This window comes from Delphinapterus leucas, chromosome 6, assembly GCF_059928025.1.
Source record: "Delphinapterus leucas isolate spDelLeu-1000000601 "Yukka" chromosome 6, BTC_Dleu_Yukka2, whole genome shotgun sequence".
Classification (NCBI taxonomy): Eukaryota; Metazoa; Chordata; class Mammalia; order Artiodactyla; family Monodontidae; genus Delphinapterus; species Delphinapterus leucas.
In genome coordinates this window covers 36458083-36470726 of record NC_143134.1, presented here as the reverse complement: position 1 = coordinate 36470726, position 12644 = coordinate 36458083, and the positions used below count along the sequence as shown (strand labels likewise).

The following is a 12644-nucleotide window of genomic DNA, read 5'->3' as shown; positions in this document are numbered from 1 at the left end:
TTCAATCAGCTGTTGGGGGTGGTGCTGAGTGTATGGCTTGGAGATCTCATATGGCTTTGGAGGACTTAAGAAGGGTAAAGATGAAGGCTATTATAATATTGCTCTCCCTCTACAGAACCAGAGTCCAGAACAAAATAGACAGTGACTTTCTCATGTCTCCCAAGAGGCTGAATACCTGGAGGCTCTTGAGAGGTGAGTAAATAAGGTACATAACCAGGTGTGCAACTTTGCAAAGAAGCAGTTTATTAAAACAAGAAGCCATAAAATATAGAGAAGCACTGCTGCTTAGAAAGCAAGTGATAGACCAACTAATGAACACTGAAAGAAAGCAACATTTTTCCCCTCCATTCCATTTCAGGAAAGCAGAACATTTCTTAGTGATTTCTGCCACGTTCACACTCACGGGGAAAGAAAAGCAAAAGTCAGAACACACCTTTATGGCATAGTTGTTGGCCAGATATAAATTTGGGGTATCCAGAAGGCAGTGTTATAAACTGAATTCTTCCCCCCAGAAGTCACAGGTTGAAGCCCTAATCCCCCAGTATTTGGATGTAGGGCTTATAAGGAGAAAATTAAGATTAAATGGTGTAATCAATAACAACAAAAAAGGATTAAATGGTAGCATAAAGCTGGGGCCCTAATCCAGTAGGGCTGGTGTCCTTGTAAGAGTAAGAGCCACCAGAGCTCACTCCCTCTCTCCAGCACATGTACAGAAGAAAACCTATGTGAGGATGCAAGAAGGCCAAGAAGAGAGACTTCAATAGAAAATAACCCTGCTGACACCTTGCTGTTGGACTTCAGCTTCCAAAACTGAAAAAATAAATTTCTGTTGCTTAAGCCATCCAGCTTCTGGTTTTGTTACGGCAGCGTTAGCAAAAGAATAGTTTTGGTACTGAGAGTTATATCTAAAAATATGGAATGGCTTTGGAAATGGGTGATAGATAGAGGCTGGAAGAGGTCTGAGGCACTTGTTATAAAAAGCCTGGATTGCCTCGAACAGACTGTTGGTAGGAATACAGACATTACAGGTTATTATGGTGCAGTCTCAGATAGAAATGAGGAACATGATACTGGAAACTGGAGGAAAGACAGTCCTTGTTATAAAGTGGTAAAGAACCTGGCTTGTGTTCCAGTATTTTGTGGAAAGTAGAAATTGTGACATGAGTGACAAATATTTAGCTGAGGAGATTTCTAAGCAAGGCGTTGAAGGTGAAACCTGGTTTTGCCTTCCTCCTTGTAGTAAAATGTGGGAGTACAGAGATAACTTGAAGGAAATGTCAAGCAGAATTTTGAGAACCAGAATTTAGAGATTTGGAAATTTCTCAGCCTATCCGTGTTGTAAAAAATGAGAAAGCATGTTCTGGAAAGGATACTATGGTGTGGCTAGACAATGTTTAGGGACTTCCTTGGTGGCACAGTGGTTAAGAATCTGCCTGCCAGGGAAGAGTGTAGGAAGATGGCGGAAGAGTAAGACGCGGAGATCACCTTCCTCCCCACAGATACACAAGAAATACATCTACATGTGGAACAACTCCTACAGAACACCTACTGAACGCTGGCAGAAGACCTCAGACCTCCCAAAAGGCAAGAAAGTCCCCACGTACTTGGGTAGGGCAAAAGAAGAAAGAATAAACAGAGACAAAAGGATAGGGATGGGACCTGCAGCAGTGGGATGGAGCTGTGAAGGAGGAAAGGTTTCCACACACTAGGAAGCCCCTTCGCGGGCGGAGACTGTGGGTGGCAGAAGGGAAAGCTTCGGAGCCGCGGAGGAGAGCATGGCAACAGGGGTGCGGAGGGCAAAGTGGAGAGATTCCCACACAGAGGATCGGTGCCAACCAGCACTCACCAGCCTGAGAGGCTTCTCTGCTCACCCGCCGGGGTGGGCGAGGTTGGGAGCTGAGGCTCAGGCTTCGGTTGGAGCACAGGCAGAGGACTGGGGTTGGCGGCGTGAACACAGCCTGCATGGGGTTAGTGCACCACGGCTAGCCGGAAGGGAGTCCGGGGAAAAGTCTGGACCTGCCAAAGAGGCAAGAGACTTTTTCTTCCCTCTTTGTTTCCTGGTGCACCAGGAGAGGGGATTAAGAGCGCTGCTTAAAGGAGCTCCAGAAACGGGCGTGAGCCGCGGGATCAGCGCGGACCCCAGAGACGGGCCTGAGACGCAAAGGCTGCTGCTGCCGCCACCAAAAAGCCTGTGTGCAAGCACAGGTCACTATCCACACCTCCCGTCCCAGGAGCCTGTGCAGCCCGCCACTGGCAGGGTCCCGTGATCCAGGGACAACTTCCCTGGAAGAACACACGGCGCGCCTCAGGCTGATGCAACGTCATGCCAGCCTCTGCCACCGCAGGCTCGCCCCGCACTCCGTACCCCACCCTTGCCCAGGCCTGAGTGAGCCAGAGCCCCCAAATCAGCTGCTTCTTTAACCCCGTCCTGTCTGAGTGAAGAACAGACGCCCTCCGGCGACCGACACACAGAGGCGTGGCCAAATCCAAAGCCGAACCGCGGAAGCTGTGCGGACAAAGAACAGAAAGGGAAATCTCTCCCAGGAGCCTCAGGAGTGGCGGATTAAATCTCCACAGTCAACTAGATACACCCTGCATCTGCGGAATACCTGAATAGACAAAGAATCATCCCAAATTGAGGTGGACTTCGGGAACAACGGTATATTATTTTTAACCCTTTTCCTCTTTTTGTGACTGTGTATATGTATGCTTCTGTGGGAGATTTTTGTCTCTATAGTTTTGCTTTCACCATTTGTCCTAGGGTTCTATCCGTCCATTTTCTTTTGGGGTTTTTTTGTTTTGTTTTTTTCTTTAAAAAAAATTGTTTTCCTTGATAATTATTTTTTATTTTAATAACTTTATTTTATTTTAATTTATTTACTTTTATCCTTTCTTTCTTTCTGTGTTTCTCTCTCTCTCTCTCTCTCTCTCTTTCTTTCTTTCTTCCTTTTCTCCCTTTTATTCTGAGCCGTGTGGATAAAAGGCTCTTGGTGCTGCAGCCAGGAGTCAGTGCTGTGCCTCTGAGGTGGGAGACACAACTTCAAGACACTGATACACAAGAGACCTCCCAGCTCCCCATAATATCAAACAGTAAAAATCTCCCAGAGATCTCCATCTCAACCCAACACCTAGCTTCAGGCAACAACAAGCAAGCTACAGTGCTGGACACCCTATGCCAAACAACTAGCAAGACAGAAACTCACACCCACCCATTAGCAGAGAGGCTGCCTGAAATCATAATAAGTCCACAGACACCCCAAAACACACCACCAGACGTGGACCTGCCCACCAGAAAGACAAGATCCAGCCTCATCCACCAGAACACAGGCACTAGTCCCCTCCACCAGGAAGCCTACACAACCCACTGAACCAACTTTCACCACTGGGGACAGACACCAAAAACAATGGGAACTATGAACCTACAGCCTGCAAAAAAGAGACCCCCAAAACAGTAAGATAAGCAAAATGAGAAGACAGAAAAACACAGAGCAGATGAAGGAACAAGATAAACACCCACCAGACATAACAAATGAAGAGGAAATAGGCAGTCTACCTGAAAAATAATTCAGAATAATGATAGTAAAGATGATCCAAAATCTTGGAAATAGAATAGACAAAATGCAAGAAACATTTAACAAGGACCTAGAAGAACTAAAGAGGGAACAAGGAATGATGAACAACACAATAAATGAAATTAAAAATACTCTGGAAGGGATCAATAGCAGAATAACTGAGGCAGAAGAACAGATAAGTGACCTGGAAGATAAAATAGTGAAAATAGCTACTGCAGAGCAGAATAAAGAAAAAAGAATGAAAAGAACTGAGGACAGTCTCAGACACCTCTGGGACAACATTAAACGCACCAACATTCAAATTATAGGGGTCCCAGAAGAAGAAGAAAAAAACAAAAGGGACTGAGAAATATTTGAAGAGATTATAGTTGAAAACTTCCCTAATATGAGAAAGGAAATAGTTAATCAAGTCCAGGAAGCACAGAGAGTCCCATACATGATAAATCGAAGGAGAAACACACCAAGACACATATTAATCAAACTGTCAAAAATTAAATACAAAGAAAACATATTAAAAGCAGCAAGGGAAAAACAACAAATAACACACAAGGGTATCCCCATAAGGTTACAGCTGATCTTTCAGCAGAAACTCTGCAAGCCAGAAGAGACTGGCAGGACATACTTCAAGTGATGAAGGAGAAAAACCTGCAACCAAGATTACTCTATCCAGCAAGGATCTCATTCAGATGTGATGGAGAAATTAAAACCTTTACAGACAAGCAAAAGGTGAAAGAGTTCAGCACCACCAAACCAGCTTTACAACAAATGCTAAAGGAACTTCTCTAGGCAAGAAACACAAGAGAAGGAAAAGACCTACAATAACAAACCAAAAGCAATTAAGAAAACGGGAATAGGAACATACATATCAATAATTACCTTAAATGTAAATGGATTAAAGGCTCCCACCAAAAGACACAGACTGGCTGAATGGATACAAAAACAAGACCCATATATATGCTGTCTACAAGACTCACTTCAGACCTAGGGACACATACACACTGAAAGTGAGGGGATGGAAAAAGATATTACATGCAAATGGAAACCAAAAGAAAGCTGGTGTAGCAATTCTCATATCAGACAAAATAGATTTTAAAATAAAGACTATTACAAGAGACAAAGAAGGACATTACATAATGATCAAGGGATCGATCCAAGAAGAAGATATAACAATTGTAAATATTTATGCACCCAACATAGGAGCACCTCAATACATAAGGCAAATACTAACAGCCATAAAAGGGGAAATCGACAGTAACACATTCATAGTAGTGGACTTTAACACCCCACTTTCACCAATGGACAGATCATCCAAAATGAAAATAAATAAGGAAACACAAGCTTTTAATGATACATTAAACAAGATGGACTTATTTGATATTTATAGGACATTCCATCCAAAAACAACAGAATACACATTTTTCTCATGTGCTCATGGAACATTGTGCAGGACAGATCATATCTTGGTTCACAAATCAAGCCTTAGTAAATTTAAGAAAATTGATATCGTATCAAGTATCTTTTCCAACCACAACGCTATAAGACAAGATATCAATTACAGAAAAAGATCTGTAAAAAATACAAACACATGGAGGCTAAACAATACACTACGTAATAACGAAGTGTTCAATGAAGAAATCAAAGAGGAAATAAAAAAAATACCTAGAAACAAATGACAATGGAGACACAACAACCCAAAACCTATGGGATGCAGCAAAAGCAGTTCTAAGAGGGAAGTTTATAGCAATACAATCCTACCTTAAGAAACAGGAAACATCTCAAATAAACCACCTAAACTTGCACCTAAAGCAATTAGAGAAAGAAGAACAAAATAAAAACCCCAAACTTAGCAGAAGGAAAGAAATCATAAAGATCAGATCAGAAATAAATGAAAAAGAAATGAAGGAAACGATAGCAAAGATCAATAAAAGTAAAAGCTGGTTCTTTGAGAAGATAAACAAAATTGATAAACCATTAGCCAGACTCCTAAGGAAAAAAAGGAAGAAGACTCAAATAAATGGAATTACAAATGAAAAAGGAGAAGTAACAACTGATACTGCAGAAATACAAAAGATCATGAGAGATTACTACAAGCAACTCTATGCCAATAAAATGGACAACCTGGAAGAAATGGACAAATTCTTAGAAATGCACAATGTGCCAAGACTGAATCAGGAAGAAATAGAAAATATGAACAGACCAATCACAAGCACTGAAATTGAAACTGTGATTAAAAATCTTCCAACAGGGCTTCCCTGGTGGTGCAGTGGTTGGGAGTACGCCTGCCGATGCATGGGGCGTGGATTCGTGTCCCGGTCTGGGAGGATCTCGTGTGCCGTGGAACGGCTGGGCCCGTAAGCCATGTCTGCTGAGCCTGCGCGTCTGGAGCCTGGTACTCCACGGTGGGAGAGGCCACAACAGTGAGAGGCCCGCATACGGCAAAAAAAAAAAAAAAAAAGAAAACAAAACAAAAAAAATCTTCTAACAAACAAAAGCCCAAGACCAGATGGCTTCACAGGCGAATTCTATGAAACATTTAGAGAAGAGCTAACACCTATCCTTCTCAAACTTCCAAAATATAGCAGAGGGAGGAACACTCCCAAACTCATTCTACGAGGCCACCATCATCCTGATACCAAAACCAGACAAGGATGTCACAGAGAAAGAAAACTACAGGCCAATATCACTGATGAACATAGATACAAAAATCCTCAACAAAATACTAGCAAACAGAATCCAACAGCACAGTAAAAGTATCATACACCATGATCAAGTGGGGTTTATTCCAGGAATGCAAGGACTCTTCAATATACACAAATCAATCAATGTGATACACCATATTAACAAACTGAAGGAAAAAAACCATATGATCATCTCAATAGATGCAGAGAAAGCTTCTGACAAAATTCAACACCCATTTATGATAATAACCCTGCAGAAAGTAGGCATAGAGCGAACTTTCCTGAACATAATAAAGGCTATTTACAACAAACCCACAGCCAAGATCGTCCTCAATGGTGAAAAATGGAAACCATTTCCACTAAGATCAGGAACAAGACAAGGTTGCCCACTCTCACCACTCTTATTCAACATAGTTTTGGAAGTTTTAGCCACAGCAATCAGAGAAGAAAAGGAAATAAAAGGAATCCAAATCGGAAAAGAAGAAGTAAAGCTGTCACTGTTACTATACATAGAGAATCCTAAAGATGCTACCAGAAAACTACTAAAGCTAATCAGTGAATTTGGAAAAGTAGCAGTATATAAAATTAACGCACAGAAATCTCTCGCATTCCTATACACTAATGATGAAAAATCTGAAAGTGAAATCAAGAAAACACTCCCATTTACCATTGCAACAAAAAGAATAAAATATCTAGGAATAAACCTACCTAAGGAGACAAAAGACCTGTATGCAGAAAATTATAAGAGAATGAAGAAAGAAATTAAAGATGATACAAATAGATGGAGAGATATACCATATTCTTGGATTGGAAGAATCAACATTGTGAAAATGACCCAAAGCAATCTACAGATTCAATGCAATCCCTATTAAACTACCACTGGCATTTTTCACAGAACTAGAACAGAAAACTTCACAATTTGTATGAAAACACAAAAGACCCCGAATAGCCAAAGCAATCTTGAGAACGAAAAATGGAGCTGGAGGAATCAGGCTCCCTGACTTCAGACTATATTACAAGACTACAGTAATCAAGACAGTATGGTACTGGCACAAAAAGAGAAATATAGATCAATGGAACAGGACAGAAAGCCCAGAGATAAACCCATGCACATATGGTCACCTTATCTTTGATAAAGGAGGCAGGAATGTACAGTGGAGAAAGGACAGCCTCTTCAATAAGTGGTGCTGGGAAAACTGTACAGGTACATGTAAAAGTATGAGATTAGAACACTCCCTAACACCATACACAAAAATAAGCTCAAAATGGATTAAAGACCTAAATGTAAGGCCAGAAACTATCAAACTCTTAGAGGAAAACATAGGCAGAACACTCTATGACATAAATCACAGCAAGATCCTTTTTGACCCACCTGCTAGAGAAATGGAAATAAAAACAAAAATAAACAAATGGGACCTATTGAAACTTAAAAGCTTTTGCACAGCAAAGGAAAGCATAAACAAGACCAAAAGACAATTCTCAGAATGGGAGAAAATAAGCTGTGACAAAGTGAGAGAGTGGCATGGACATATATACACTACCAAATGTAAAATAGCTAGTGGGAAGCAGCCGCATAGCACAGGGAGATCAACTCGGTGCTTTGTGACCACCTAGAGGGGTGGGATAGGGAGGGCGGGAGGGAGGGAGACGCAAGAGGGAAGAGGTATGGGAACATATGTATATGTATAAGTGATTCACTTTGTTATAAAGCAGAAACTAACACACCACTGTAAAGCAATTATACTCCAATAAGGATTTAAAAAAAAAGAATCTGCCTGCCAGTGCAGGGAACACGGGTTCGAGCCCTGGTCCAGAAAGATCCCACATGCCGTGGAGCAACTAAGCCTGTGTGCCACAAGTACTGAGCTTGCACTCTAGAGCCTATAAGCCACAACTACTGAGCCCTTGTGCCACAACTACTGAAGCCCACATGCCACAACCACTGAAGCCCACGTGCCTAGAGCCCATGCTCCACAAGAGAAGCCACCTCAATGAGAAGCACGTGCAACACAACGAAGAGTAGACCCCACTCGCCGCAAGTTCAGAAAGTGCGTACGCAACAAAGAAGACCCAACACAGCCAAAAATAAATAAATAAAATAAATAAAAAAGACAGAGAGGTAAGTTTGGAACCAATCAACCATCTCAGTAGAACTAAAGGTGACCTAGATGGGACAGAATGAAGGCAGGCTGTCAGATTTCTGAGATTCTACAAGAAGGGAAAATAGAGCTATCTATCTGACTAAAAACACATTATCCATCAAGAAAAGGAAAGAATGACCCCAAAGGTGAAAGAGAGACCAGCAGGTCTGCCATTTCCAAAGCAGGCCCAGAGAATAAATGTCTGAGGAGCCATATGGTTCTTCCATGGTTTCAGTGGGCCAGGTATCACCGCTGCCATCCCAGTGAGACCAGAAGGTGGGGCTGCCACCCCAGTGGGACCAGAGGGCAGAATACATAGCTAAAGATTATTCTCAAGCCTTAAAAACTAACATAATTTGCCTTGCAAGGTTTTAAACTTGCTTGGGACCCAGCAATCCTTCTTTCCACTTTTAGAATGGAAATGTGAATTCTCTGACTATCCTATCATTGTATTTTGGAAGCGAATAACTTGTCTGGTTCACAGGTTCACAGCTGGAAAGGAATTGTGCCAAAGGATGAAACGTACCTCTACTCTCATCCACACTCAATTTAGAAGAGATTTAGGTGAGATTTTGAATTTAGAGTTGATACTGGAATGGGTTAAGATGTTTGCAGCTTTTAAGATGGGGCGAATGTATTTTGTATGTGAAGAATATGAATCTGGGGGGTCCAGAGGGCGGAGTTGTTAAGACTGAATTGTTCCCCCAAATTCATACATTGAAGCCATAACCTACAATGTGACTTTTAAAGGTAAATATTATGAGGTTATAGGGTGGAGCCCTAACCCAGTATGGCTGGTGTACTCAGAAGAAGAGAGATACCAGAGAAGCAAACACACAGAAAAAAGGCCATTCAGGACTCAGCAAGAATGCAATCATCCGCAAGCCAAGGGGCGAGACTTCAGTAAAAACCAAACTGCCTACACACTGATCTTGGACTTCCAGTCTCAAGAACTTTGAAAAAACAAACTTCTGTTCCTTAAGCCACCACGTCTGTGGTATTTTGTTATGGCAGCCCTAGCAAATTAAAACACATTGCTAGTGCAAGAAGTAAACCATAAGTCAACTATCTTAAGATCACTGAAAGAATGCAACATTTTTTTCCTCGACTGAATTTAAGGAAAGTGTAACATTTCCTAGTGATTTCTGCCACCTACACACTCATGGGGAAAAGAAAGGAAACGTCAAGAGAACAGCTCTTGTGGCAGGAGGTGATGGCCAGACTTGGTCCTCTTATGTCTGTGGAGGTGAGACTTCTGGCTAAAGCCACGACCGCACTCCCTGCACACATATGGCTTCTCTCCTGAATGGGTCCGCTGATGTCTGATGAGGGCTGACTTGAAGCCAAAGCCACGTCCACACTCATCACACACACATGGCTTTTCTCCTGAGTATGTCTTCTGGTCAGAGGTGAGGTGGGTCTTCTGACCAAGTCTTTGCTCACATACTCCGTACACATCAGCCTCCTCCCCTGAATGTGTCCTCTGGTGTCTGGTGAGGAGTGACTTGAAGCCAAAGGTACGTCCACACTCAGAGCACAGATAAGGCTTCTCCCCAGTATGCGTCCTCTGGTGTCTGATGAGGGTGACCTTCTGACCAAAACCACGCCCACACTCAGGGCACACATAAGGCTTCTCACCCGTGTGTGTCCTCTGGTGGCCCATGAGGGAGACTTTCTGGCTAAAGCCGCGCCCACACTCAGAGCACATGTAAGGCTTCTCCCCTGTGTGTGTCCTCTGGTGTCTGATGAGAGTGACCTTTTGGCGAAAGCTGTGCCCACACTCGGCACAAACATAAGGCTTCTCCCCTGAGTGTGTGACCTGATGACTGAGGAGCAGCGACTGCTGCCTGAAGCCACGCCCACACTCAAGGCACAAGAAGGGCCTCTCAGCCGAATGTGAGCTACGGTGTTGGAGGAGTGACGCCTTCTGGCAAAAGCCTCTTCCACACTCTGGACACACAAAAGGCTTCTCCTCCAAGTGTGTCCTCTGGTGCAGGATGAGGGCAATCTTCTGGCGAAAGCCTCGCCCACACTCCTGACATACAAAGGGTCTCTCCCCAGAGTGTATCCTCTTATGGTTAGTTAGGGAGGATGTATACCTGAAGTGTCGCCCACACTCCCTACACATGTAGGGCTTCTCCCCTGAGTGTTTCCTCTGGTGTATGGTGAGTGAGGACTTCCGGCCAAAGCCTCGCCCACACTCCCTACAACTATAGGGCTTCTCCCCTGTGTGTGTCCTCTGGTGCTTGATGAGGTCTGACTTCTGGTAGAAGCTTCTGCCACATTCAGGGCACACATGAAGCTTCTGGAGGCTAAAGAGGCTTGACTTTGTGCTAAGTCCTAGTCTGTATTTTTCACATATGACTGCTCCAGATTCTGAGATGTCTGCCCCTGTCAACATTGCATCTGTCTCCTCAGGGATCACCCCCTGATCTATTCCTCCACCACTGTTGCCTTCCTGGTCTACTGGCTGACCTTGAGATGGGCTGAAGAATGCCCTTGAAGTCCCGCTCAGCCGCAGCCTCCCAAACACAGCGCAAGAGCCTTCTCTCTCTCCATCTTCTGCTTTGTTACTCGAGCAGCTCGGAGCTTCTAGTAGGAAGTGGCTTCCTGCAGATGAACCTGGGAAGATCTGAGGGAAGTGACCGCAGAACACATATTGATGGAGGAACTGTGGACTGGAAAAACTCACTGGGCAGGAGAGATGGGGCTGGAATTCTGTTCTTGGTTCTGCTGGAGAGAAAGTGTCGGTCAGAATCACCACAGGTACCTTGTGGATGGTAACACTTGTCCAGCAGTCATTCCTCAGATGTTCCCATAGGAAAGATTTCCTTCACAGACCTACCTTTCATCCCAGGGTGACACATTAATGTATATCCTTTTACAACACATAAAACCCACACAATGAGCCAGCTCTAAATATCAGCCCAGCTTAAACAGTTTTAAGAAAGCATCACAGGCAGCTCTAGCCCTAAAAATTGCTGCCATTAGAGTTGTACATCTGCCCCCAATACAATTATCTTACAAGCCACAGTCATTAACACTGATGTAAACAATATCTACAAATATATGCTTTTACTGAGAGTTAAACTACATAACTTATTACAAATTTCTTTAGGGACATTTCCTACAAGAAAGGATGGAGTCAAAAAAGGGAGTCACTCCACCTAGAGGCCCCATGGTGGAGGCAATAGAGAGGACAGGTCAGAGACCCATGTGGGAAATGAACTGGAAGGTGTTTCCCCCATCCTAAACAAGTATTTCCTAGAGCATTATGCAGTGGGTTCTCTATCTGGGAGTGTGAATTCAGCAGTAAAACACAAAAACATAGTCTAGGCCTGCAACCCATTAAAGGATTTTGACTCCACCAAGACCTGCTTTTCACAGTGTTTTTTTTTTTTAACTGTTGTAAATGGAAAACTTTCCACCTAAAATAGCTCTAACAGATATCAAATTTGTATGCCTTGCTCCATTACTCTGCTTCTATCTGCCAGAAGCCTTTGCAGACCTACCTGATTCTTTCTTCATCAATCAAAAGTGAGATGTATTTTATGAACCGTCTATAACACTGGGCAGCAAACTACAGCCAACTAGGTGTTTTGTAAATAAAGGTCTATTAGACCACAGCCACACTCTGTCTTCATCTTGTGTCTATGGAAAGCTTTCACATACAACAACAAAGGTGAGTAGTTGCAACAAAGAACATAAAGGCTACAAAGACTAAAATATTTACGACCTGACCCTTTTACAGAAAACTACTCATTCCATCTGGTCTAAGAGGCTAGTTTTCAATACTAACAAGAAGAGGTACCATGAAACCCCTTCCTAACACTTAAAAGCCCCTCAGCAAACTATTCAGTAAATTTAGTTCTGTGTGTGTGTGTGTGTGTGTGTGTGTGTGTGTGTGTGTTGCTAGACCTAGAGGCTCCTGTGAAATGGCCTTGATAATCACAAGTGCTGACCCTGCTGGACTTTCACTGTGAAAGTGAACATCCTTTCAGTCAGGGGTCCCACCATGGTTGGTCTCTAGTTCAGCTCATTGAACTATCAGTAAGTTTATTGTGTTAAGCTAGGCTGTCCACATTTTCAAAATTCGTGGCATGTATGTACATTTCTGGCCTGCAGTTTCCAAGAAATACTTTGTTGTAATTCTAAAGTTCTGACAGCTGAGCTTTCAGTATTGCACTACTGTCTCCTTGTCTGTGATGGGGAGAGAAAAGCAGCCCCTGCCTTCTCGTTGGCCTGTTTATTCT

General features: G+C 43.1%; 1 protein-coding gene across 3 annotated transcripts in view; it reads right to left on the bottom strand.

The window, feature by feature from the left end:
• Positions 1 to 223: 223 nt before the first annotated feature.
• Positions 224 to 12644, bottom strand: part of ZNF169 (zinc finger protein 169) — a 59206-nt gene continuing 46785 nt past the window's right edge. For 2 of the 3 annotated variants that reach the window (XM_022564579.2, XM_089913000.1), the window contains one exon: positions 224 to 11124. In XM_022564579.2, the coding sequence (XP_022420287.1) occupies positions 9575 to 11124 (1550 nt within the window). In that variant the 3' untranslated portion in view covers positions 224 to 9574. The remainder of the gene's footprint in view (positions 11125 to 12644) is intronic. The other variant, XM_089913001.1, reaches the window with a different exon arrangement.